Source organism: Rutidosis leptorrhynchoides, chromosome 4 (genome assembly GCF_046630445.1).
Source record: "Rutidosis leptorrhynchoides isolate AG116_Rl617_1_P2 chromosome 4, CSIRO_AGI_Rlap_v1, whole genome shotgun sequence".
Lineage (NCBI taxonomy): Eukaryota > Viridiplantae > Streptophyta > Magnoliopsida > Asterales > Asteraceae > Rutidosis > Rutidosis leptorrhynchoides.
The window spans coordinates 96,305,224-96,332,731 of NC_092336.1; the positions used below are offsets into that span (position 1 = coordinate 96,305,224).

A 27,508-nucleotide genomic window follows, 5' to 3' on the forward strand; every position below is an offset into this window, starting at 1 on the left:
ATCTTCTCCGTCTTTTATGATTACTTCATTCATCTGCTTGGCTAATGCCTCTTGATTAGCCAGTAAATTCTCCAGCTCTATTAATGATGGTTGAGTAGGTCATCCTCTCACAGCGGCTATAAATCCATTATACTCGGACCTTAAGCCGTGGATGATAATTCTCTTCATCCTTGCATCACTCACTTTCTCTTCAGGAGCAAGTTGAGATATCTCACGACAAATAGATTTCACCTTGGTGAAATACTGAGAAATAGATAGACTTCCTTGTGAGATAACTGCGAGTTCATTTTTCAAGAGCTGGAGGCGTGCTTCATTCTTCTTTGAAAATAATTTTTCAAAAGTTTCCCAAGCTGCCTTTGGTGTTTTCTCGTCACGAATGTGCTCCAATAGATCCTCCTCGATTGTAGTCTTCAATATAAATAAAGCCTTCCCGGCCTTGATGTTCCATTTTCTCATGGCTTCGGCATTTTCTTTCGGTGGAGGCGTTGTGTCACTACCATCAACTATTTCCCATAAATCCTGTCCTTGTAGGTAGGATTCTATGCAAGTCCGCCAATAACCATAGTTGTGGTTATTGAGACTCTTGATTCCACTGCTCATACTTGCAAGATCTGCCATCATGACGTCCAACGTCCAATAAACTTGGTCCCAGACCGATGAGCTTTCACAGTTCCTAACTGTGATCCGACAGAATCTCCCTTAGAGCCTTGGTGAAAACAAGTCGATGTAAACGTCCAACGTTTACTGATGAGTACCTCCACTAGCAATGGTCCCGAACGACCTGCTCTGATACCAATTGTTGAAAGCTTCGACGAGCCTAACACGCCCACTATAGAGGACCTAGGTTATACTCACTCACTAGACCAACACTTTGACGTTGGTTAGCCTTTAATATTATAAATCCTTAGTGCACAATAATACTTAGGCGACAGTGTCGACCATATATCATTCAGACGGTATAACCGACCATATATCACTTAGGCGGCAGAGCCGACCATATAATAAAAATAACACAAGTGCACTAAGAACTCAAACACGAACTAAGGCTTAACCGGGAAACTTAACAAAGAACACTTTTATTAATACAAAGAAACAATTACAATCTTATGGACTCAACTCACACTCTTACTTATTCACAACTTCTACTTCTAACTCTTCTTCACTTCTTACTTCTTCTCTACTTCACTCTTCACTTACCCACACCTTACAAATGAAATCACCACCCATATTTATACTAGTCCATGGAAGTTTCTAGAAACTAGATATTTTCATGGAAAAATAAATATTTAGATATTTCTATATAAATATCTATATTTTTTTTTCTAGATTTTTCTTATATTTTCTAATATCTAGATATCTTTTTATACATATTAATATCTAAATATTTTTCCATACATATTTACAAATTTCATATTATTCCAAATTTGTATCGTATTTTAACGTTAACAAATAAGTGTAAATTGAAGAATTTCATTATATTTAAACATGAAGTTGTACACGCTGTCACAGCGCTTGGTCTAATGGATAAAATTGGCGGGAATCCGCGCAACCCTAGTCATATTGGCGGGAAAGCAGAAGCCTACTTAATACTACAGTTAGCGCGGGAAGCCGATGAACACAGTTCACATATCACATCCATCACACACAAATCCACAAAACACAACAATTTGCATCTGTATCTAATCTTAATTTAACTAAATCTGGAGATGGTGGGACGTCAATACGACTGCCTGACTAACCCGCTCGGTGCCGTCCGGTTCACTTTTGACAAGGCGGTTGCTTCCGGTTCAGACCCGGCCTCTTTCGACCGCAAAGATTGGGGCGTCTCCGATATCTTCCGTGACTTCCTGTTTGATAACCATGGCCTTAATCAGGTACTACTATACATTTCTAGGGTTTATGTTACTTTACGATAATTGATAGTGTATATTTTATAGATTGCCGCCGGAAAAGGTTCTAGGGTTTATGATTTTGTATAACTGTTTTTTTAAGTTTGTTGATTGATTGATGAAATACTAGTTAATAAATTTAATTTATTAATTATTATTATTATAGGTCCCATTACTTACTCCGTTAACAGTTTCGTCGATTCAACCGAATTCGTTAGTTCGGTTTCGTGGAATGGTACAAGATATGTTGGGGAATGAGTTTTATGCTGGTGTTTATAAGGTATGTTATGCCTGCCTTTGGTTAACAACATTTATTTAGAATACAATTAAAATTTGGGATTATTATTAAGATTGTGCAATGTAATGTAGAATGAAGGGACGTGGAATACCAACAAGTTTACAGACATTTCTCAATTTCCTATGGGTTCTTCGTCCGATACACGATTATGGGAGCGTCGGCTACTCTACTGTGTTCCTGTGAGTACTCGCAAATTTAAAAAGAGAGGGCTTGTTAGAATCGAATTTACACTGTCAGTTGCTTATGTTATTTTGTTATTGAGTGCACAATTGTTTGTTTCTTTGTAGGTCCCTGGACTAAACTCATGGGCTGATTCGACTTCTGATGGTGCGATACATACGTCTACCGCATTGGCAAACCGAGAGAAGCGACAGAGGGATACCTATTCTGTTTCTGAAGAGGTGGAAATGCAAGTATGTTTGTAGTTAAGTTGAAATTATTAAGCATACCTTTAAAAAAGTTGAAAGCTTGACATGTTGTTTGACGTATAAGTTTGTTGATGATAGGATACTGGTAATGAGATGCCGAGTTCTCCACGTGCTAAGAAAATGGTGAGCTAATAAATTGTTTCGAACGACTATATATTGATTTTGGTTATTTTCTTTATATAGTTTGTCAATCAAAATAATTTTTACATTGTAGTTTGTTTATACTAAAATCTTGTTTGAACAGCGAGAAGGTGAATCTATTCCAATGGAGAATACGATTGAGGAAACAGGCTGCGGTTCTAGCACGGTGCCTGATTCTGATAGAAATATTTTCGCTTGTCTAGTGAAGGTGAAATTCTTTTTCATCTTAAGCCCCAATATCACATAATCGATAAAACTCAAAAAAGTCTCAATTTTTTTTAATTTTTTTTTGCAGATATATGACTCTCCAGAGTCTGAATTGAAGCTAAACGATGTGTTTGAGTTTATTGGTGTCCTTACATTTGACCCTGATGTTAAAGATGATAAAAGTGGTGAAAATGAAAATGAATTCGCAAATTCTTTTGTAGAAGAAGAATCAGTCAACCTACCGTCTAGCAAGGTTGGACTTTTAGCAAGTCTGTTCTGTTCTTTTATGATTGTTTTAACATGTTACTATTATGTTTTAGGTGCCACGTCTTCATTGTATTGTACACCGAAAGCTGTCACTAAATTACATGATTATTACCTCACCAACATTGGAGGTAGGTGGTGTTGATCTGATTCGTTGCTAAACCACTACTTTATTGTTTGTTGATAATGTTGATTACGTATTGCTTTTTGTGATCTTACAGCCAAAACCGCATTTGGTGAAAGGAATACGTGAGTCCCTGTTGCGCCATCTTACTGTAATTCTTGGTGACGATGAGTTAGCGGCTCATTTTTTGTTGTTACACTTGTTGTCAAAGGTTAGAATTTGCATCAAAAGTCTCAATTTTCCATTTACCTGTGACTGTATAGTTTGACCCGATCTGTCACCGTGTCAAATGGGTTAAATTCGAAAAATCAACTTTCAATGGGAACAGAACAAATGAGTTGTGAAAACTGTATTTTAATGCATATAACCTCAGAAATTGTTTTATTCGAAAGAAAAGTTTGTCACTGACGAATAGAGTTATGGATTAATCCATTTTGACCCATACCAAATATTAACCTGATTTGACCTAGCCCATTTTGACCTGTTGCCCAATACACCTGATATGCTTTTTTTCACCTCTACATAGCGTGTGATTCTTTATCAGTGATGCTTTATCCTTTTTATAGTAAGAATTGTTGGTACAGGTTCATGTAAGAGTGGACTCGATTGCAGTTGGGAAATTATCACTCAATCTAACTGGTTTTGACAAGTCAAGTATCTCGGTGTTTGGTAACCGTATAAACGATGCATTGAACAACCTCTTACCATTCACTCATCGTATGCCCCTAACAGTTGAATATCTTAACAATGCTTCACTTAGCCCTGTAAAAGATTACGAAACAAACAGGTATACTAGTGTAATGCTTTAGTATTTCAGTCTTTAACGTCTAAACTTAAATTTTATAACATATAAACGTTTTTGTGTCATGAATTTGCAGACTTGTGCCAGGCGTTCTTCAATGTGCAGAAGGCTCACATTTTACAATAGACGAGACAACGTTACAATCAGGGACTTTAAACAGTAATGGTGTGGAGAATACTCAATTGCTAAAGGATTTAATGGATCTCCAAAAGGTAGTTTGTATGTAAACATTGTTTATACAATGTGATAGACTATAATGTTGTGATTTATTTATATTTTGACTTATTTGCAGGTGGAATATGATTTTAAATATTATAAAATGAAGATGGATGCAGATGTTCAAATACTGATTCTTTCTGAAGGAAAATCAAACATCTTACCAGCTGATATTGTTCTCCCTTTTCACCCATCGTCTGTGGGCTCCATTGGAATTGAAAATGAACAAACGTTAAATGCGTGGAGATGGTATTTGGCGAGTCTTAGATCGTTGCCACATTCTATTGGGACAGAAATACAAAAGGTACATCTGAGTTGATTTTGTTATTCATTTACAACTTTCTATCGTATTGTATACAAGTTGTTTTAATTGTAAGGGATAAACGGGAAACACAATATCAAGATGAAATTGTTATATTGATATTAATTAATTAATGTGTACAATGCAATGCAATGCAATGGCAGGTGGTGGAAGATGATATGGTTGCAGCTAGACAAGTTGATCTGAGTTTGGGGACTGAAGATTTTAACAGGTTTGTTTTTGGCTGATTCTAGTCCCATCATATTATTGTAAGTAGAGGTGGCAAAATGGGTGGAACTGTTGGGTTGGATGATGGTTCGAAATGGTTAATTGTTGGTGTTCATGTTCACAAGGGATTTTATCTCTAAAACTTGGTTGTCAAGTGTGACGTACAAAAATATAAACAAGAATCTAGTATTTCAAGTTTTTGGTTACTTTTGTTCTGTTAGACATCTTTAATCCGGTTTCTTGTAATCAAAATTATATTGATTTGATGTCTAGGCCACGCCTATTGCTTATGAATTTTGCAATTTCTAATTTACAGATGGCTTACTATGGGTCGTTTAATGTCGTTGAGCATGGGTGAGACATGTCTTACACATGAACACTGGCAAATGGTGAAAGAATTCGAAAGGCTAAGAAAAGAGAGGCTCCAGTAAGGGGCAGTCAGTGAGAACCCATGATCAATTGGGTAGCTTTTGTGTTTCAGATTTAAATATGTTGTTTTAAGCATCCATGTAGCACCTCGTTTGAATATACGATTCCCTTTAATTCATGGCTACTGCGTTTTGGTCTTCCCATTTCCTGTCTAACTTTGGAAACATGTTTGGAAGAATGAGCTTGCACATAATCATACTGCTACTAGATGTTATTTCAAACCGATCATGTTAGTTTTTTTCCTGCAAATAACAAAAACTTACTGAATCAAGTTAGTTTTTTTTTTGGGTGCAAAAACGGATGAACTTTGTTACAAGGAAGTTCATCAATAGATGAAACCTCCTAGAAACATACAAACTAAACTAACGAGCTAAACTAAAAAGACGAACAAGCTAACAACACAAAAGCGGAACTAAGTCTAAAAATGACTCAAACTAAAACAAAAGAGATGAAAGTCAATCTATCCGACGAAACGGAAGATTAAGAACCATCTACTACCCAACGATCAAAAGCGCACAATAAAGTAATCAAACGTCTCTGATAAATACGCCGAAAGCTTCCATTTCCACCCATTGGACCCATTTTTTCTTCCTTTTCTTCTTATTATGCACCGAAACGTTAGTGGAAGGTAGAAATTGAGATCGATTAATGTGTAGAAATTAAGTTAGTAATCAAGAGGTTGTATACGTTTTAGACTTTTAATATACTTCCGACTTCTTAACACTAACCAAACAATATAGAAACGATATAAGCTAAGCATAGATCTCTAATCAAGAGCGAAGCACTAACCAAATTCGACAATTAAAAACCTCTTAAAAACGGCTCAATCTCTTAGCATTTTCCATCGTGAAGGTTGCCATAATTCTTAAATCTTAAATCCTTCAATAAAACATTCACAATCCGTCAATAAGTTACAACTCTTAATATAAGTCAACTTACTCGGCACTCTGTCATGAAAAGAGATAGTACTAAGATAAGAAACTGTAATGTTAGAATCCACAACAGGATCATACCTTGCTTTTGTTATTATGCAACTTATATTCACTTGGTTCACGCAGACTTGAAATGAATTTAAGCGAACTAGCAAGTAATTTCAGATTTTAGTTTGCATTTTAGCGAAAGGTCTTTTTCGCGAAATAATTTGTATAAAGCAATTAAGGGTATATTAGAAATTTTGAGAGGATATATCAAATATGAAATTAGAAATATCAATTCTCATTTTCAATAGTGTGAAAAAAAACTTCATTTGAAGTAGGGGTGTTCATCGGTTCGGTTTTCGGTTTGTTCGGTTTTTGGTTTGTTCGGTTTATTCGGTTCGGTGTTTTTTTAGGCAAAACCGAAAACCGAATTCAAAGTTAAAGCCAAACCAAACCGAAAACCGAATTCAAATTCATTTGAAGTAGGGGTGTTAAAACCGAATATTATGAAAAAACTGAGAACGTTGATAGTTTAATTGTGGCGTTACTGATGTCTTAGTTATTTATATCCTAAAACAATGACGTATTATTAAATTATCAAGAATTCGATGATTTATTAATATTTATAGCTTAATTATGACGTTTACTGCTTCTGTTATTAAGAAGAAGAACATAATAATTTAAGTAACATAATTATAATGTGAGCTACCAAATCTTCATATGGGTGAGAATATACTTTATTGATTGAATCCCAAATTATAATGACACTAAAACATAAATATACAAATTAAATATATAAAAATTTTGAATTCGGTATTGAAATCGGTTTTTGGTTAAACCGAATTCAGAATTTTCAAAACCGAAAACTGAACCGAAAACCGAATTCAAATTCGGTTTCGGTTTGACGCGATCCGAAAACCGTTTATCAAATTCGGTTTGGTTTTCGGGTTCCACGGTTTCAAACCAAATACTGACCACCCCTAATTTGAAGTCGAAATCCGTGTCTAATTTGGTAAAAGAAATAAAGTTCTGACGATGTCTAGTTTTGAGAGAGCAAATATTTTGATTATTTCATTAATTTTTTCATGAATAAATTTCACATGTCACTGTAAAATTTTTCTTCTATGGTCTAAAAAACCTCATTTGACGTCGAGCGCGATACAAAATAATTCAAATCCCCACTCATCTTCCTTTTTCTGTTGATCAATCGATTTCTTCTACTGTGATTCTTCACAACCACCATTAAAATTAGAAAAAAAAAATAAGTATATAGAAGATAAAAATTCAAATGATAATCAGTAGACAAAAATTAGAATCCTTCATATCAATATTCGTTACAATTCATCCTCATGAAACCTACAACGTTTTCTACTCCACTTGCTCTTTTTTCTTCGTAATTATTATTCACCTTCTATCAATTCATTATCTAATTTCCATAATTAAACCCTGAATTCATTACAATTTGAATCAATTTAATTGCAGGTATTAAGTGCATATTTTGTTGTTTTACCTCTACGAGATGAAGGCGCTATTTCATTAGGTTTAGATAACCTCCCTGGCCTATTTGTTGGATCATTGATTTTGACTTTAATTGCTGCCCCTCTTTCAACCCTAACTTTCTCATCATCCAAGTTTTCTAAAGCTAAGGTACGTATACAATCCCTAATATATATATATTTTTTTGTTTAATTTAATTATGTATATGTAATATGTAATATTTATATGTATATGTATCATGTATGTAGTTCTATTTAGCATTTACATGATGTGTTATTAGAGTGCTCCCAACCATGACAAGCTTCCTCATCTGGAGCAGCACCACATTAGTATTCCTTCCCAGGACTAAACACTAACAAGTAACAACTATGACATACTTACTCATAAAATTGGGACGTACTATATTATTTAATTAATTAAATGTACAAATATACATGCAAAAAGTACCATTAATATTCCATACCTCTTCCAAAAAATGACCTTTACTTCCATGCTGCTTTCTACTTTGAATAGAAGGAAACGCCAGGGCAGAGCAGGGCGTCCGTCAGGGCGGTTTGCTGCCATCGGCGCCCTGGGCGGTGGTGGTGACACAACCGTTGGGAGCACTCTTATAGGTTTTTTGTTTGAATTGATTGTTTTGTAATTTTTGTCATAGGGAGGTGTTTTTATTGTTTGGTAGGACATGATGATTACTGTTCTTGAAAGATTCTACAAATCTTCAGTTGACATTTATTCAAATAAAGAATATATTTAATCTTTTAGTGTAGTTAAACTCCTTTTTGGCTGTGACATTGTGCTCCATTGTTATTAGACCATGCATGTTATACGAATAAGAGTGTTGGCTAATGACAAAGACACATGAGAAGAGGATGGAAGTAGCAATTAATGAGGATGATTAGGTGGACGTGTGGTAAAACTATGTTTTTTTTGGAACGACAAACACACACACACACTGACACACACCCATAGTCCACTGTTGATTAGTTACCTCGATACCACTATGTTATTAGCCCTTTGGTTGTGGTAAAATCATGTTACGTGTGGTAAAACCTTATTAACCAAATTATAGCCTTCCATTATCACTTGACTTGTCTTGTCAAGTAACACGATGCCATCAAGAAGGCGTGAACAACCCATACGTGCTTTTTTGTTTGACCTTTTGGAGCAAGATAAGTGTACAACATCTATAGGACTACACTTTCCAAATTGTGTTTGAACTCCTATAGCTTCTGATCTAGAATTTATGTAATGGTAAATGTAATGTTCGTTACTTACATAGCCAAAATTAGACTCTCATTCTGTTATATGCCATTAATTCATTGAATAAGAATAGCCTAAATGAACTGCCAGAAGAATCAAGTAACTAATGAACATTTGGTACAGACCAGAATTTGCGGTTTTGCACACAACTTCCAAACTACATACCATAGATTGTACAAATAACAATGTCTCTTGAACATCGTTTTCTCGTTAAATTTATATGGATGCATTCAAAATACATAAATATATTTATTGAGCTATAAAGCTTAGCTAGCTCATTCCTCACTGATTCTGAAAATTCTTTACTTTTTTTGCAACAACTGTGTTTATTTTATCTACATAAATTTGTTTATGAACTTATATATTTTATTTAGTCGTATATCTTGAAATGTTATTTGATATAAATGTAATTTGAAATGCTACAAAAATTCCTTTTTCTCGTGGCACTTCCTTTGGCTGACGTCTAGCTTCATGACAATACATACATCATGGAGATTTACTCCTTTATAGATCACCCTGTAACAAATATTTGTTAAATTCCAGGCTTTGGTGTTCATACACAGGTTTTTTAGTGCAAGTCTTGTTCTGTTTTTCATTTTATGGATGGTGTCATCTCCTTCAAGAAATCCTAGTGATTCAGAGTACCATGGACGGTTCTACGTTTCAGTTAGAATTGGATTCTTCTTATGGGTATTAAATTATTTTCTCTTGTTCTCGCAACTATTCTTAGTAGTTGTGATTTTGGAACACCACTAACATAATTTGTGTTTTAAGTAATAATTTTCACAATGTACAGGTTGCTCTGTTAAATCTTATATCTATATCTTCAACCTGGGCAAGAGTCATTGATGCCATGGACAGTGAGGTATGCACTGCTATTTCAGGTTAAAAGAGATATTGTTTAGTACAGGTCATAATGGGTCAGCCTGGGTTGACTCTCAAGCACTTTTGTTTATTTTTAAAAAATGCTGTACGTAATTTATGTATTAGTTATAGTTACAAATAAACTAGTTTTTTTACCATGTAATTTTATCTCTGATAAAATAATACAATGTAGGAGGATATATAATTTAAAAATAGACTTAGGGAGACTTTCAACTTATCTAACCCATTCACATGTCAATTAAATATTTCGATTTGACCCTTATTAGGTAAAACACAACCCAACTCATGTAATGTGTTTAAGTCATCCACCTCTGACTGCAATGCAACAAGAATGCACATCTTCTCCTGCATATTTTTATCTTTCGCTTATTCAGTCAGGTTCAAGATTGTTTGGATTTATCGGTGCTGGTGCTACATTCGGCCAGCTTTTTGGTTCGTTGTTTGCCACAACAATGTCTTGGTTGGGACCATGTAGGTGTTCTCTTGTTCTTATCTTCCCACTTTTTACACTCATGTATGTGATTCTTATCTTACGTTTTTTTTTTTTTTTTTCCCCTTATTTCCAGATCTGCTTTTAATTGCTTCTCTCTTGATGGAACTGGCTGCCCAGTCATCTGAAAGAATACACAAGGATGTGTCTCATAGTTTTGAGTATAGATATTTCATATTAGCTTAATGTTTTGTTCTTAATTTTGAACTCGCTTAAATTTTGTTCTGCTATGTTCTATTCTGTTATTTATTTTTTCCTAAATTACTTATTGATTTTTTTTTTTTTCAATAATGGAAGAACTGAAATCAAACATCAGGATGAGAAATTTGGTAACAAGGAATCTTCTTTATGGACTGCCAGCTCAGCTGCTGCTTCAACAAAGCCTCGGTTTTGGGCTATGCTTGAAGGACTTCGCCTTATATGGTCATCAACTTATTTGTTATACGTATCGTTATTATTGTGGCTAAGTGCAGTTACCTCTTCGTTCTTCTACTTTCAGGTGAAGAAAATATTTATTTGCTGTTTTCATTTGCTGGTCATTTGAGCTGTAAATGAATTGAATGTATTAATTTGTGTTTACAAGGTTTCTCTTTTTGATAATGAAAGAGTATTTAAAATACTTAACGAATAATTGAAGTTTTCACATAACTAGTTACTACTTCTTTTGTGTTGATTTGTTTTATGTCAATCAAATGCAGAAAATGACTATAATTGCCTCAACTGTTGCGAGCCCTACGGGAAGAAGACAATCATTTGCACAGATCAATAGTTTCATTGCTGTTTTTATCCTTGCTGGTCAACTTACTCTGACGGTATGTTATATATTTCGAATATATTTATCAAACTATAATTTTTTTTAAAGGCAAGTTGTTGCCATCGAATACTCTCATTTGCCACGCACGCACTCGCTTTCGGGCAGGAAACCCGAACCGCATTACAGGGATCCGAACCTTATACCATCCCGAGGGGCAGGCGGTCGGACCTGGGTCCTGAATACGGATCGGTAAAACCTTCCCCAGGGCAATTCGGCTTTTAGGAAATAAATCCCACGAATATTTTTAAGGGGAGAGACTCGAACTTGAGACCTCCCCACCCCTATCCCAATGCAATAATGCAAAGGGGTGAACCACTGGACCACAAAGGTGGGTTCTATCAAACTATAATTAATATAATGTATTTTATTAGAATCATAATGATATACAGTACATTCATTTAATTTATTGCTAAGTAATGTTTTCTATTTTAGGGAAGAATTCTTACTGTTGCAGGGATTACTACAGCTCTTTGCTCGGCACCATTTATCGCCTTCGTAAATTTGATCGTGATTGCTATATGGCCTACCTACATGGCAGTTGCAGTGTTGGAGACCTTTCGGAAGGTTTAAATTGCTACTCATGTTATGAAGCATAATATGATCGTAATCGAAACTATATGTAGATTATTAGTGTTATTATTTGATGATACACCAAAGTAATGTTGTGGTTTACTTATATCATGTGGTCTAATCTTTATGCATTTTGGTGCATACATTAATTTGTTTGGTGTGAATATCCTCTCCCTTATCCTAAGGTGGCCCACACAATATTCAAAGCAATTTACCTTTTTTGCAGGTGGTAAACTATGTTGTAACCAGACCCGGTAGAGAACTCCTTTTTACAGTTGTGTCACAGGATGAGAAATACAAAGCAAAGGTACCCCCAAACCCCCCCCCCCCCCCCCAAATGTTACAGAACTCGGAATTACTCAGTGAGTAATTTTGCAACTCCGGGGTACTCGGCAAATACTCGGTCAAACTTGGTCAAAAGTGGTTAAAACTTGGCCAAAATCGGTGAAGTTAAACTCGGTCAAAATCGGTGAAGTTAAACTCGGTCAAAATCGGTGAAGTCAAACTTGGTCAACATCAGACTACTCCCCGAGTTGCAAAGTACTCTCTAAAAAATCCCGACCGAGTACTCTCCAAGTAGCAATTTTTGCAACCTTGACACACACACACACACACGTGTCGAATAACACTTGGTTTTCACAATCAACAACCTATGCGACAGGTATGCATAGATGTTGTTGTTCAAAGGCTTGGAGATGCTACTGCAGCCGGAATGTACAAGATGCTCTACAGTAGTCTTAATGGCAAAACCACCACTGTCTCTCTTTATGCATTACCGGTATGTATAATTTATTAGTGTCTAATTTTATAATTGGTTGATGTAACTGAATCATCATTTGAATATACACATCAGGTGTGCTTATTATGGATGGTAACAGGATTCCATTTAGGACGACGACAAACACAACTTGCAAAGTCGCACAAAATTTCTCATTCTTCTGAAATTTTACATATTTAGAACATTAAAATTCTTAGGTTACCGACCACAAGTGCTGTTGGGGCCTTTAGTACACTTTTATATCTGGTCATAACATTTGGATGGACAACATGATCTTACAGTAGGAAACAAATTTTTACCACAGTTTAAGATGTATGCAGCAAACATTTGAATGTGTTCAAATATGTAGTGGTGTATAAATTTTGATTAAGGGACTCCGAAAACTATCCCAATTGCGTGTTCTCTTGCATAGGTTTTGTGTATCAACTGATATTCGTGTCAAGATATAAATTGCCGGATCACTTGACGTGGCATGTTTCTTTGTCTTGTGAAGTTGTGACATTATTTCAAATAGGTATACAATACAACTGTGTCAATACTCAAAGTAACCCTAAATAACAACATGATGTAAATGGAGTTGTTACTTATACGCGGTCTTATCAGATTTTCAATTTTCTGAACAAAGGACAAGTTACTTGTAGGCATATTGATTTGTATTTGAGATGCACTACTTTCTAATTATATGTATGCAAGTTCTTTTATATATACACAATAATAATAATAATAATTGTTATCAACATCAGAAATTGATAACAAGATTCAAACTTTGAAACTTGACAAAAATTTACAGAAAGAAATTTAGTAGAATCAGTAAATGGTGTCAATTGTAAGTCTCCTTCTTGGAGGTGTTTTCTCTACAACTTGCTTCTGTAGTTCCATAAAAGTTGAACCCGTGTGTGCAAAAAGTCTTCGAAGATTGATCACCGATAGTTCATTAAATCCACCGACAGCAAGATCAGCCTGCACCAGATCATACCTGTAGGTTTTCATGTCAGATATTAATTAATCTTCATTTACCAAAATTATCATAAATTATCAGCGAGAGGTTTGAACTTCATACGCTGGATGTGCACCGATAAGTGCCACCACCATCATTGTGCAGTTGTGGGCGGCAGTTATGCCACGAGGATCATCTTCAAACACCACACATTTCGATGGTTTTCTATCCAACTGCAAAACGACAAAATTTTAATTCTCACTCGTGATCATTTTTGGAACATCATCTTCATTATCCATAACCCCTATTTCTAACCTACTCTGCAATACCTATTCTCATCTCAGCTTTTATTTGTGGTAATTTTATTACTAAAAAGTTAAATATTCTTATTATGGTAATTTTATTACTAAAAAGTTAAATATTCTTATTATCTGATTATTAAAACTTGTATAACATGCAAAGGTATTGAAATAGAAGGGCCAATTCATATTTGATTTCGGTAAGGTTACAGAAGGGGACTGTTTTGGACATTTACCTTAACTGCTGCAGAAAGTAATCTATGAGCCATGGAATCCATGCCATCTTCCTCTGTTACTATTGCCTATAAGTTCATATAAAAGAAAACATATTAGTCATGTGGATTTATTAACGTATTCTCGAAATCAAAGATGGCCTAGTGGTTGGCTGTGTTATGGTATATCGGACGTCTCAGGTTCAAATCCCACTAGCAGCACATGTTGCGGTGGCTAGGGAAACAAACGGAAAGGGTCACGGAATAGCCCGGTTAGGTCACGTACATCCGAGTAAAAAAACCTCACCCTCCTCAGGTAAGCTAAATGGGAAAATCTCATCCGTAAACCCGTTTAACAGATGACTTACTACTTTAGACATTAAATCATTTATTAATGACTAGCTGATTCGAAATACAAAACATTTAAAATTACACCCACAAAAGGAGTCTATGTATTTGTGTTATGAAACTAATTATTGCAACTTGAAGTGACAATGACCAGTTTTTAATGTTTGCATAATTAATTTTATACCAACTGTAACAGTACTGATTATCACCTCTTCTTTAACCTAAATTTTGACATAATAACTTACATTTTCATCAACCATGTCAGATTTTCATACAAACGTATTCTTTGCTCATACAAACGATAGCTCATACATACCTGAAAATACTTCATAAGCCCTAAGTTTTCCAATATTTCAACCATAATTCGCCTATCGAGACTCGAAACAACAGCACAAGGAATGCGTGCAGTACATACCGCATCCAACCATTCTTTCAGACCTTCCATGGGTTCTGAAAGCTAATATTGAAAAACAGAAGTATGATTTTCAGCAATGAGTTCTTTTTTAATATAAAAATAAACATAATCCAACAACTTAAATAATTAAAAAAAAAAAAAACATAACCTTGAGAAGATTGTTGCTATACAACTGTGAAAGCTTTGAACTTAATCTTTCCAATTCACATTCTTCCTTCTCCCACATTAACACCTAAAAGCTCAAACATTTAATAAAATAAATTCCGGGAACACCAAACGAATCAATTACAGAGCTTTTTATTAGATGTGATTGGTGTCAAAACGGAATCTTGAATTTTAATAAGCATCAAACCTTATCTAAAACATGATCCGGAGCACCATGAAGCAAAAGCCTTTGAATATTGTCGTTTTCGGGAATTTCTTTTCCTGCATAAATAAAACAACGCTAAGACTATTTCAAAAATTGATTCATGTATAGTTACAGTCTACTAAGAGAAATTTATAGAGCCTTGCCCTTTGTTTAAGTGGGTTCTCAATCTATGATATAAATCATATGCATACACCCTGACATTATCTTACATACACCGTTGTTGTATAGGTCGATTGAGGCAGCTGACGAGTCGGTTTAGAAACTAACCCGTCCAGTTTCTCCCATAAACACCTAAAAATTCGGCTTGCGTCGGTCAAAACTAAAATATTTATTAAAATTAGCTTTTGTGACTTATATATATGTTTGATTTATTTAGTACTAAAAGTCAATGTTGGTTAACACCCAACTCGCCCCCGTCTCATCCTTCCAAGTTCCCGACCGAATCGTCCCCGACCCGCGACTTTTACAACCTTGCATGCACACACGCATGTGTAACATGTCAGAATTTAGATGAAACTACTATGAGTAATATTTATTTGTGACTGATAACTTCTAATGTATAACTAAAATTTGTGTACTATCAAAGTCTTTTTTTTTCCCTCTCATTAATCCATGTACGATATTCAAATTTATGCGCAACGTATCGTATTTGTACAAGAATTCAAACTGCATTCTTGGAAACATGGGAAACACAACCACATACCTTCCTCACGTGCAAGTTCTTTCCAAGCACTCAACTTCAAAGCTTGAGTACCCGCCTGATCACGTCATACGCAAATACAGTTTAAAATTTGAATAAAAATAGTGCTCAAGCTTTTAAACCACACAGTAAACAATTAGAGTTCATCATTTCAGTTTAGATTCAAAATTCATTTAAATGAATTTTTTATTAAAAGGGAGCTCACCACCACATTATCCCATGAAAAAATAAGTCCATAAGCTTCATCAGGCTTCATAGCATATCGAATTCTTTTTAGAAAACCCTCTTGTAATCTATCATTCAAAAAATCCTTCATGCAAAGAAATACAAATTCAATGTTACATCAAATGGATGAATGATCAACTTGAACAAAATTCGACTTCACAATCTTCCTCAACAAAGCTGCTACGGGTGTGTCTGGTTTTGCTTACATAACCGATTAGTAATTACAAGTTTGTATCAAACACAATAATCAAATACTTAAATGTGAAAATCGGAGGTAGACGGATAAAATTTTAATTTAACAACATTTAATAAGAATTAGGTCAGACTTATTAATCACAACAAAGCTACTACAAAAAGCTAATAGACAGAATAATACTTACAACATCAACTTTCAATGGTCCATCTGGTCTAAATGTCTCAAAACCTTCTCCATATTCAGCTCCAATTGCCTAAAAATGCAATTTTTAGTAAACTCCATTATAAAAATACAATTTTTACCCAAAATATTTCAGAATTAACCCATCTTTCTACTAAATTAACCCATCTTTCTACTAAATTAACCCATCAGGATTACATAATATACATAAAAAAAAAAATTAATAAAAAAAATAATAAAAAAAAACTAACCTCTTCCATAAAAATCTTGGTGGGTGTAAACTGTAAGCCATCAAGGGGCCCAATTTCTTCAGACCCATAACAACTTCTAATTATGTTTTTCCTATTACTTTGTTGCTCAACGAAGCTCGAACGTTGTAAGCTCTGTTGAAACAATAAAGCAATCATCAACATATATATATATATATATATATATATATATATATATATATATATATAGATACATACATGTATATCTATAATAAATTACAAATAGAATGATTTTTTTCTTTTAATAAAACTAACCGGTAATCTGAGGTTAATTGGCAGGTGGGACGGAAGAAATGAAGTAGTAGTAGTTGGAATCAACCGGAAACCAAAAGCAGATTCCATGGTTTTGATTTAGTTAGTTACTGTTGGTTGGTGATAAAGAAGATGATGAACTATTGTTGTAGTGTTCTATTTGTGGTTTTATTTTTGGGGATGAATTTTGCCCCAATTGCGAGGGGAAAAATATCAAATTCCAGTAGTTTTTTTTTTTTTTTTTTTTTTTTTTTTTTATTAAATAGTGTGGCTCACCAGAATATTGTTTTTATTCCTATATGCTAAATTGGATTCACTATGGTTTTATAAATATTTGTTAGGAGTCGCTCGTTAAGTAGTCCACAACATAACTCGAACTTTACCCAGGTTCGAATCTTGGCAAAGCTATGTTTCGTTCAAAAAGAAAGTGTGACGTGAGGGTGCGCCTTGTACGTAATTCATCTGGTACCAAGTCTCGCGTTCAAGGGCTTGATTACCCTAGTTTACCCTCTATGGGGAGTAAAAAAAAAGAAGCTAAGACCGACCCTCTGGCGACCCACACCGACCGGTCTCACGGCCTACATGTGAGAGAAAAATCTCGTGTAATCCGTGCTTAAAGTGACATGGGGCAGGGTTCAACCCATGACATGTTCTCCAACCACTAAATTACCATCGCGGTGACCTCTACGGGGAATCAATATACTCGTTCATAGGGTTTTCCTCGCTAATAAAAAATAAAAAATAAAATAATAACTCGAACTCAAATATGTTGATGGGTTACTTCGATTTTCAAAGCCATATAATATTTCTATTTCTATTTCATTTTACTTTCTTTACGGTAAAGGAGCTGAAAATAATTTAATTGATTCATTAACAAGGTATTTATGTTAAGCGATGAGCCGTACACGACTAAAATTTATACGTACATCATTAAACACACATTCTAATGGTGTACATTTTTTTTTTGGACAGCACGCGTTCATCTCCTACACAGTTATACCCGCCAGGAGAAAACCCGCACCCATCCCATACGGGGCATGGACAGTAAAACAGGGATGAAATTGTGGGTTAATATGTAGCCAACGGGTGTCGAACTCCTAACCTCCCCTAAAAGAGGCAGACCACCAGCCGCTGGACCACATCACAACTTCACATTGTAATGGTGTACATTACAACCCTTTAACATGATTTAACAGTGAACAGATACAATTTAATAGTATACGAATAACACTTTAAATATTATGTCAGCCCAATTGAAAACTAAATAGAGGAGTTAGGTTCAACTATTATATCTTGGATATATTTTGTTTTATTCATAATCTAAAAAATTTCCTTACGTTTGATGATTGTAATGTAAATTGTTAATAAGATAAGATAAAGATGTTTATGGATAGATATAAAGAACTCGTTAAGAGAAAATAAGATCTTGATCATCTAGACAGATATAAAGAACTCTTTAAAAGAAAACAATCTTGTTCGAAGCTTATAAATGATGTTCTCTGGGATACGTTTGATAGATCAAGGATCATGCAATACAACCTTACAACCCTGATCAAATATGAGATAAGGAGGCAATATTTACTCTCAAGACTTTACCAATCACTTGGTCATAATTTTTTAAAAACAAAAGTATGCGTTTTGTCAAAACTTGATTCGATAAATATAATAAAATCGGATATAGTGTTAACACGGGTAGAAGATTTTGCTTGTTTTGTTACTATTTAGAGATCATACTAGGCACTAAGGACACACTTCGTGAAAAAAGAGTTTAAGGCTGGAACAAGACAGAGACTTAAAATAACATTGGTTTTGTTAATAACTTCCATAATACGGAGTAGAACACTATAAAAGTGTGAATTTTTAATGAGGCTAGATCACATGGAGGTCGGAGTTGCAAGTATAAATTTTTTAAACTAATGTATGGAGAGCTCTTGGTGCTCAACTTTTGAAGATAAGCATATACTGTTTTTAGATATTGTAATTTGACTTCAAATGTCAAAAAAACTTCAGAGAAGATGTAAATTCTGATGACTATTTAGCAACACTCAAATTCATATAGCCTAATCCACGGCATAGTAACACATACTAATATACAAATAACTCGAACAGTGGTCAACTGAAATTTACTACTGCCGTTAGTATTGAGAAGTCGAGTAAAAAGCATATCACTATGTTTTACAAACTTATATTAATGTCCTATATAATTTGGAATAGAGTACTTTTTGAAAAATATTCTAAAATAGTGGTGTCACGTGATACCACCCCTTCCTTAATAGAATTGCCGCTGTGCGTATGCCCGAAGAAAGTATTTTTCAAATTATCTCAAATTCATAACAAAATATCAACCATCATTAATTTAAGTTTGTTGTTTGGACCTCAACATTTTGAGTCTGCTGTATAAAATGATAAAGCTGCATTCAAAACTCATATTCATACTAGTTAAGGATAAATAGATGATTGTTACAAAAAGTAGGTACATTCGGCCAATAATCTACAAGTAACAAAACCAAACTCTAAATATCTCTAATCATATCAAGAATACATGTATTTAACAAATGCAACTGCTGAGAGAAATGGGTCATTGCAAACTGTTGAGTTGTACTCGATCAACTTCTTTATTAGAAATCTACATTCTAATTGCTTTTTGTCTTCTAATTTATTTTCTTTCTTTCTTGATGGTTGGATTGCGTGACATGTTGGCTCAGGATTTGACTCGCTAGGTACCAACTAATGTCATTGCTTTGGTGTTGTTTTGGTGTTGTAGATTGATATTAGTATTTCATGTCTAAAGATCTATAGAGCAATTGTTTGTACATCTCTTTACAGCGGTGGTTCCAGGAACTTTCGACGGGTGCAAAATGTTAAATTTCTTGAAAAAATAAGAAACCGGAGGCACAAGGTCGACTTTTAACATATGAATGCACGAAACTTCGAACTTTAAAACATATATACACTATCGTTGGGGGGCCAACCTGTGGAAGGTCCGCCCCTTCTCTTTATCGCTATCGAAATGACTAAAATGTGGCATCCAATTAAGAATGCTGAGCAAATACATTCATGTTGCGATCCGTTGTCTTCAACATAATCACATCAGTGAGAGTTGGTTAGTATGACTACTATGACCATTTACGGAAGGATTAACGTTGTGCATTCTTTATGTCGTGTGTAAATTTTATGTCACTAATAAGACCAAATTAATTGATAATAAAAAAAATTCTGAAAATTGAATATACAAACAACATTCAGATATTCAAGGTCATAAAATAGATTCAAATCTGCAATTCAATTCAAACCATGTATAACCTCATTGATGTTAACAACTATAACATGGCCACTTAGATAACTGTTATCGAAGTGATTATAATCCTTTTACCAAGTGATCGATGAATTGGAGTAGCGAAAAAAGCACAAAGTTAAACCTCTAAATAAAATCAAGAAAAACAATCCAAGTCAAGAAGTTATGGGAAATACCAAAACAACCACACCAGATGACCACGAAAAATGAGACAGCCATAAGATTTACATGATTTTGAAAATCTTTTCTACAACCATTTTCTAGGGCAAAAATGCCAATACAGTAATGCAAAGCATCATCCTTTAGTCAAATTGATTACGAAGTGCTTTATAGTGACATATAAAGTGTGACTGTACAAGTAACATTAACAGACTTAGACAGACCTTCATAAGTAATGAAGTAGTTGTTGTTGATCTTTAAACTCATACTTCTTCTACTAGTAACTCAAAGTCATCAATCTCTTTGAAATAAGCTCTCTGCTGCTCCACATATTCTTTTGGCAATGTGTATTCTTCCTTTGATGAGCATCTTCGTTTCTGTAGAACAATGCCCATATGTAACTAGATTTGGCAATTTCGACCCATATGAGTTAATATGGGTCAAACAGGCCAAAAGTTGCCCAAAGTGTCTTTTTAATGCATAGAGCTTTTAATGAATTGTTTATGGATTAAACTGGCATAAAACTAGCAAGTTGTCATATTTTATTACAGTACTTATCAACCCCACCCAACCCAACCAAACATCTTTTGCCCCACATTTTAATATACTTGTTCGATCTGCAAATTTTTATCTTTGTATAGCAGAAATAAACACTAGAGATATGCCACATTAGGGTTGGTCCACAAGCTTTCTCAACATTATGTGCTAATAGAAGGCATTTTGGTAGTTGATTATTCATTTAATAATCTGATTAAGCTATGGCTTAACGCCAAACAGTGCATTTTCTTTGTCATGTAGTAATAGATAAATGTTAAACATACCTTTTTATTTGGAGGAGGTTCTGTTTGTGGTTTAAGTTGAACTATATCTTCTGATCCAACTACCTCATTCCTACTCAACCAAACATCATAAGAGGACAGTCTCAGTAAGTATAATCACACACACACACACACACACACACACACACACACACATATGTATAGAGATATAGAGAGATACCTATTGCTTGTGGACCTCAAAGGAGGTGGACAGCTACTTTGTTTGTCCAGAGTACGATAACTGACAGGTGTCGCAACCGCCTTCCCGCCATCTTTGTGAACATGATCAGCATGACTAGAACCCGAAACAGTTTCCGATCCATCGTTAATTACTATTCCTTTAAGGGGAAAATGACCTTCCATCATGCTAATCTTTCTATAAGTCGTAGAAGGATAATCATCTGGCATAGCAATTGCCTTTCCCTTATCCTTTCTATTAATTCCAGAATTAGATGTAATAACATGACTAGATCCCATATCCATGTCCCCTCTATCTTTAATTATCACCTCTTTAAGGGGTTCGCGAGCTTCAGCCATGTTACTCTTTACATTTTTAACTGAACGGTAATTAAGTGGTACATCAATTGTCTTTCCTTTATCAGCAGATATCTCAATATTTTCCTTTCCTTTATCCTTTATGTTCACAGTAGAACGAGAAACAGGGGTGTCGTCCGCATTATTCTTTAAATTCTTCGACTGACGAGAATATTTTATTATGGTAGAATGAGGGACAGGAGTGTTAACACTGTTACTTGCATTCTTCATATGAGGGGCACTCGATGGAACATCAGTAGCCTTCCTTTTATAAAGAATCTGTCCATCGTTCTTCGTTTTATCCAACCGAGACGGATTTACATTCCCTTGATCCTTAGTTTTCTCCAGGGTCGGTGAACAAAGAGACGCAGAACTTTCTTTCACAGCGTTTCTTGTACGCTGACGAAAGGAAACAGCATCCTTTGTGTTACTCTTAGTATTCTGTGTGGTTTGTCTTCTTCGACCAACCAAATTACGATTCTCATCATCAACCAAACGATCTAAGCAACATAAACGTTCAACTTAGCCACACTTCTTTAAAAAACAATCCACATACAATTAATAAGCCCATAAATGTAAGCACACAGGATAAACACAATTTGCCTACAATAAGTATATGTAATAGATAATGAAGTAATTACAGAGCTAACTAAAGCCACACAGACACATTACTGCACTCAGATTTATACATACTTGAATTGTAATAAAACCATCAATCACTAAAACTTTACCATAAGAATAACACCATATCCTATAGTCATAACATTCCGGGTGATGATTCGTACGCCACATATTTTTAGCCATACACCACCAAACGTGCTTTACAGTGTTGTACTGAACAACCGTGTGTAAAACACATTTGTTGGTGTACGGCTAAAAATAGGTGGTGTACGAATCACTCTCCTAACATTCATGAAACAATAACTATATCTACAGCTGAACAAAAAATTATGCAATTCATATGTAAATAAGTATCAACAAAACGAATCCACTAACATGCGATCCAATATAAAATCGAATTTAGGCGACTCAGCTAATGAATAAACCCTAATCATATAAATTGAGATAGTGACAGTACCGGTCGCGAGTCTCTGAGGTTCAGAAGGAACGTGTTGACCCGATCGAGTGCTAATTGGGAGATGGATCGGGTTTTGGGTGGATCCGATACTTGAATTGGAGGCGGTGGAAGTTGTAGGTTTCTTCGATTGAGGTTTATGAATGATGTTAGTGAGATTGGCTAAGGGTTTTCGTTTAATTGATGATGATTTTGTAATCATACGTCGTCGTTGTTTATCTGATTCAGCTTCTGCATCCATTGCTTTGCATTTACAGTAAAAACGGTTAATTATTTGTTTTTATTTATTTATAGTGCCAAAAATGGTGTAAAGTAGACGCTAGAAGAAAGGGGAGTGCTAGAGAAGCTTTTAATTAATTCGTTAATGGTGGGATTAATTTTGGGGGTAATTTGTAATTTCAAAACCTAGGCTAGTGTTCTATTGGATCTGGGTATTGGTTTGTTAAGGCCGAATTTTGGTTTTCTATCTTGGGCTAATTGAAGTTGAAATTTGGATATTAATCGTTATCTTCTTTTTCTTTTAATCACAATAAATTAAATATAACATATTAATATTTCAGGAGTTTGTTAAAAAACATGAAAATCTAAATAAGATAAAAAAAGACATGTTATACAATAGGCACAAAAAAAGCTCTTTTAACATCAAACATCACTCCTTATGCAAATATATCTTTAAACTAGTGAAATGACTCGTGGAATCACGAGTTTATTTAAACGAAATAGTTTAATGATATGTTTTATGTATTAAGTGAATGTAAATGCTAAAATCATTTAATTTAATGACCTGTGGAACCACATATTCCAACTAACAAACTTGATAATCAAATTATTGAAGTTTATAAAATGCATATAGTAAATAATGACAACGAAAGCGTACCACAAATATTTTACCTGGAACATATGATCCGAAATAATCAAAGATTTTTAAAGAGAGAATGCTAAACCATTAATATGAAAGTAAGTGATATTATTTTGAAATTATGACTATATAATATGCAGGAGAAAATTTTTTAAATTTAGAAACATAATAATTGTTTAAGTTATATCTCTTTTGCATTTATTTTTCATCATTATCATTTTTCCTTTAATTGTTATTATTAATTTAATTAAGTCTATATAATTAAGATTAATAGTTATTTATGACATTATCATGGTATCCTAAGAATTTTTCAATTTCTTTTTGAATTATTTTTAAGTTTGGAAAATATTTATTTATGACATTGTTATTTTAGAACTCTAATAGAAACTATAGATACTGGTTGTAACTCTTTCTTTGCAATGAAACGGATCTTGTCAAATTGTAGGAAACTAATGGAGAGCCCGACCTTGCGCCGGGTTCATTAATTATCGATCGATTATGTTTACATTGTAAGTGTTTAACCCCGTTTTAGTTATATATGGAGAGGGTAGAATTAGGTAGGGGTATTTATGTTTGTGGTTTCTTCGATTTGGGTTAATAGTCATTGACTTGAATCTTAATGGTTATTTTCATAAATTTGGTTTAGGACTTTCACTTAGACTATTGTAGTGTGGATGAGCGTGGATTGGTAGTGTGAGTTGTTTTTTGTATTTTTTTTTTAACGACTAGGATGTATGCGTTTTTAATCTGGAGTAATAGTGGTGTGAGTTTTTGATGTGGGTGAGAAGTGTTGTAATAATGTCCTAAAATATAATTGGTAAAGGAGTATAAAAGATTTTAAAATTATAATTATAAATAATGTAAAATTAATAAAAACAAAGTCAGTCGGATAGCCACCCACGCCGCCGAAACGCTGGCTTCCAAATCCAGCGACGGAGCTTGAACATTAATGTAACGACCCGTCAAAATCGCTATTGACGCGGCACGTTAATCATTGATTCCACAGTGAGGTTTTGACCTCTATATGATACGTTTTGATAAAATATTGCATTCATTAAAATAAGTGACTTTCTAAACATAGAAAGTCATAAACATGTGGGCGAGTGCTTAGGTATAAGCAAAACCCCGAAATACATAAGTCTTTAATTTACAGGTTGACATCACAGTCCAATTATTTATTACACAACGCAGTTTTATTTTGAATGCAATAAACTTTGTACAAAGCATGAGAGACTCCATGCAGGCAACAAGCACATCACAGCGGAAGCATTCTAAGGACCTGGGAATAAAACATGCTAAAAAGTCAACACGAATGTTGGTGAGTTATAGGTTTAATTGCTCGAGTCATAAACATATATAAAGATAGACCACAAGGTTTCATCAAAAGTTTATCAATAGATTCTACGTAACAGAGCACCCTGGTAACTAAACTTAACGCTATAGTGATAATTACCCCATTCGTTTTAATACACGCAAACCAACGTGTCTTAAACTCAAATAACATACGTCCGTTAAAAGGCTAGCGCTCTAGCTCGGACGGGGATGTCAAGCCCTATGGATCCATATACAATTATTCGCGCCCACCAGTCCATATCCTATGTACTGGCAGCTACTAGTTACCAAAGCTAAGGGATTTTCGGTTTAACTCAGTGTAGAATTTTGTATGTACTTGTGTCTTATTGCGTTTAAAATAAATTGCATGTATTCTCAGCCCAAAAATATTTAAAGTATTTAAAAAGGGATCTATAACTCACAGTTCAATATTGCGATTCAATATTGTAGGCAAATTGCGTAGACGTAATGATGGTAGACGACTGTATGGTTGGTCTTGGATTCAAGAACAATACCCCGAACAATACCCAATATTTCCTTATTTTAAAACGGTTTGAAACCCGAATTAAAAATACCCTCGAATATACTTTATTATTATTAAACTTAAAATTAAAATTATAATTATAATTTTACGTACATAAATTTTTATGATATATTTCGTCGAGCAAAACTGACCTTTTATAGTACTTTTCGATTTACTGTAGCTCATGCGATCGCATGAGTTTTCAGTGTTTTTGCCATGCGATCGCATGGCCGCCTTTTCTGTTTCTGTTTGCTAGTTCGTCGACATCAAATAGTGTTTTACTGTAGCAAATAGTGGTACTGTAGCAAATAGTGTTTTACTGTAGCAAATAGTGTTTACTGTAGCAAATAGTGTTTTACTGTAGCAAATCACTGTAGCAAACTCGTTTTCACTGTAGCACTGTAGCAAAATACGATTTCACTGTAGCAAATAGTGTTTTACTGTAGCAAATTGTGTTTTACTGTAGCAAAGTAATTTTTACTGTAGGAAAGTCGTTTTTACTTGTACATATATATATACATACATATAATTGTTCATGAATCGTCGAGAGTAGTCAAAGGTAATTGTATATATGTAACAGTTCTAAAATTTTGAGACTCAATCTAACAGACTTTGTTTAACGTGTTAAAATAATAAATCGTATAGAGAATTGGTTTAAATAAGTCAAAAATTTTCGGGTCATCACAGTACCTCCCCGTTAAAGAAAATTTCGTCCCGAAATTTTGAGTAGTACCTGTTTCATGAGCGATATCAGTGAACAAATGTGGATACTTTTGCTTCATTTGATCTTCACGTTCCCAAGTAAACTCGGGTCCTCGTCTTGCGTTCCAACGAACCCTAACTATCGGTATTTTGCTTTGTTTTAATTGTTTGACCTCACGGTCCATGATTTCAACAGGTTCTTCGATAAAATGGAGTTTATCATTGATTCGTATTTCATCAAGAGGAATTACGACATCCTCTTCAGCTAAACATTTCTTCAAATTTGACACGTGAAATGTGTTGTGAACACTACTAAGTTCTTGCGGTAGCTTTAATCGATAAGCAACTGTTCCAATTCTTTCGGTGATTTCAAAGGGTCCTACGTACCTAGGACTTAGCTTTCCTCGTTTACCGAATCGTACAACGTCTTTCCAGGGTGACACTTTCAACATGACTTTGTCGCCCACTTGAAATTCTAGCGGTTTTCTTCTTACATCAGCATAACTCTTTTGGCGACTCATGGCCGTTTTCAATCGCTGTTGTATTTGAATGATCTTTTCGGTGGTTTCATGAATAATTTCTGGTCCAGTAAGTTGTCTTTCTCCTACTTCACTCCAACATATAGGAGATCTGCACTTTCTACCGTAAAGTGCTTCAAATGGAGCTGCGTTGATGCTCGTATGATAGCTGTTATTGTATGAAAATTCTGCCAACGGTAAGTGTCGATCCCAACTGGTTCCAAAGTCAATCACGCATGCCCGTAACATGTCTTCCAATGTTTGTATTGTTCTTTCACTTTGACCATCTGTCTGTGGGTGATAAGCGGTGCTCATATCTAATCGAGTTCCCAATGCTTTTTGTAATGACTGCCAGAAACGTGATGTGAATCGGGTGTCGCGATCAGATATGATAGAGATGGGTACACCATGCCTGGAAACTACTTCCTTCAAATATAGGCGTGCTAATTTCTCCATACTGTCTGTCTCCTTTATTGGTAGAAAGTGAGCTGATTTAGTTAGACGATCAACTATCACCCAAATAGTATCATGACTACTTGCAGTCCTTGGCAATTTCGTAATGAAATCCATGGTTATTCTTTCCCATTTCCACTGCGGAATTTCTGGTTGTTGCAGTAATCCTGACGGCTTTTGGTGCTCAGCTTTGACCTTTGCACACGTTAAACATTTGCTTACATAAGTAGCAATTTCTGTTTTCATATTAGGCCACCAATAAAACTTCTTGAGATCGTGGTACATTTTTCCGTTTCCTG

At 34.7% G+C, this 27,508-nt stretch overlaps 4 protein-coding genes across 4 annotated transcripts; 2 read left to right on the forward strand and 2 right to left on the reverse strand.

The window, feature by feature from the left end:
- The first annotated feature begins 1,687 nt into the window (after nt 1-1,687).
- On the forward strand, nt 1,688-5,567 carry LOC139843783 (mini-chromosome maintenance complex-binding protein). Its single transcript, XM_071833934.1, has 14 exons — nt 1,688-1,874; nt 2,056-2,169; nt 2,259-2,366; nt 2,475-2,600; nt 2,694-2,738; nt 2,860-2,964; nt 3,052-3,216; nt 3,284-3,358; nt 3,449-3,562; nt 3,936-4,138; nt 4,230-4,365; nt 4,446-4,673; nt 4,835-4,902; nt 5,215-5,567. Exons 1-14 carry the CDS (start codon nt 1,707-1,709, stop codon nt 5,327-5,329), a joined length of 1,770 nt encoding a protein of 589 aa, XP_071690035.1. The 5' UTR covers nt 1,688-1,706; the 3' UTR covers nt 5,330-5,567.
- On the forward strand, nt 5,536-12,718 carry LOC139840840 (uncharacterized). The gene is made up of 12 exons (XM_071831083.1): nt 5,536-5,598; nt 7,727-7,891; nt 9,545-9,691; nt 9,798-9,866; nt 10,261-10,357; nt 10,453-10,537; nt 10,674-10,875; nt 11,075-11,188; nt 11,623-11,754; nt 11,987-12,067; nt 12,422-12,538; nt 12,614-12,718. Exons 1-12 carry the CDS (start codon nt 5,536-5,538, stop codon nt 12,716-12,718), a joined length of 1,377 nt encoding a protein of 458 aa, XP_071687184.1.
- Nucleotides 12,719-13,195: 477 nt separating this feature from the next.
- Nucleotides 13,196-17,063, reverse strand: LOC139840106 (5-amino-6-(5-phospho-D-ribitylamino)uracil phosphatase, chloroplastic-like). Its single transcript, XM_071830331.1, has 11 exons — nt 16,945-17,063; nt 16,672-16,803; nt 16,425-16,493; nt 16,025-16,129; nt 15,823-15,877; nt 15,102-15,175; nt 14,898-14,981; nt 14,651-14,791; nt 14,011-14,076; nt 13,599-13,708; nt 13,196-13,514 (listed from the first exon to the last, which is right to left on the reverse strand). The coding sequence occupies exons 1-11, from the start codon at nt 17,029-17,031 to the stop codon at nt 13,346-13,348; spliced, it is 1,092 nt and encodes a 363-aa protein (XP_071686432.1). The 5' UTR covers nt 17,032-17,063; the 3' UTR covers nt 13,196-13,345.
- Nucleotides 17,064-20,415: 3,352 nt separating this feature from the next.
- LOC139843394 (uncharacterized) lies at nt 20,416-23,164 on the reverse strand. The gene is made up of 4 exons (XM_071833463.1): nt 22,826-23,164; nt 21,395-22,247; nt 21,217-21,286; nt 20,416-20,772 (listed from the first exon to the last, which is right to left on the reverse strand). The coding sequence occupies exons 1-4, from the start codon at nt 23,061-23,063 to the stop codon at nt 20,659-20,661; spliced, it is 1,275 nt and encodes a 424-aa protein (XP_071689564.1). The 5' UTR covers nt 23,064-23,164; the 3' UTR covers nt 20,416-20,658.
- Nucleotides 23,165-27,508: the final 4,344 nt, after the last annotated feature.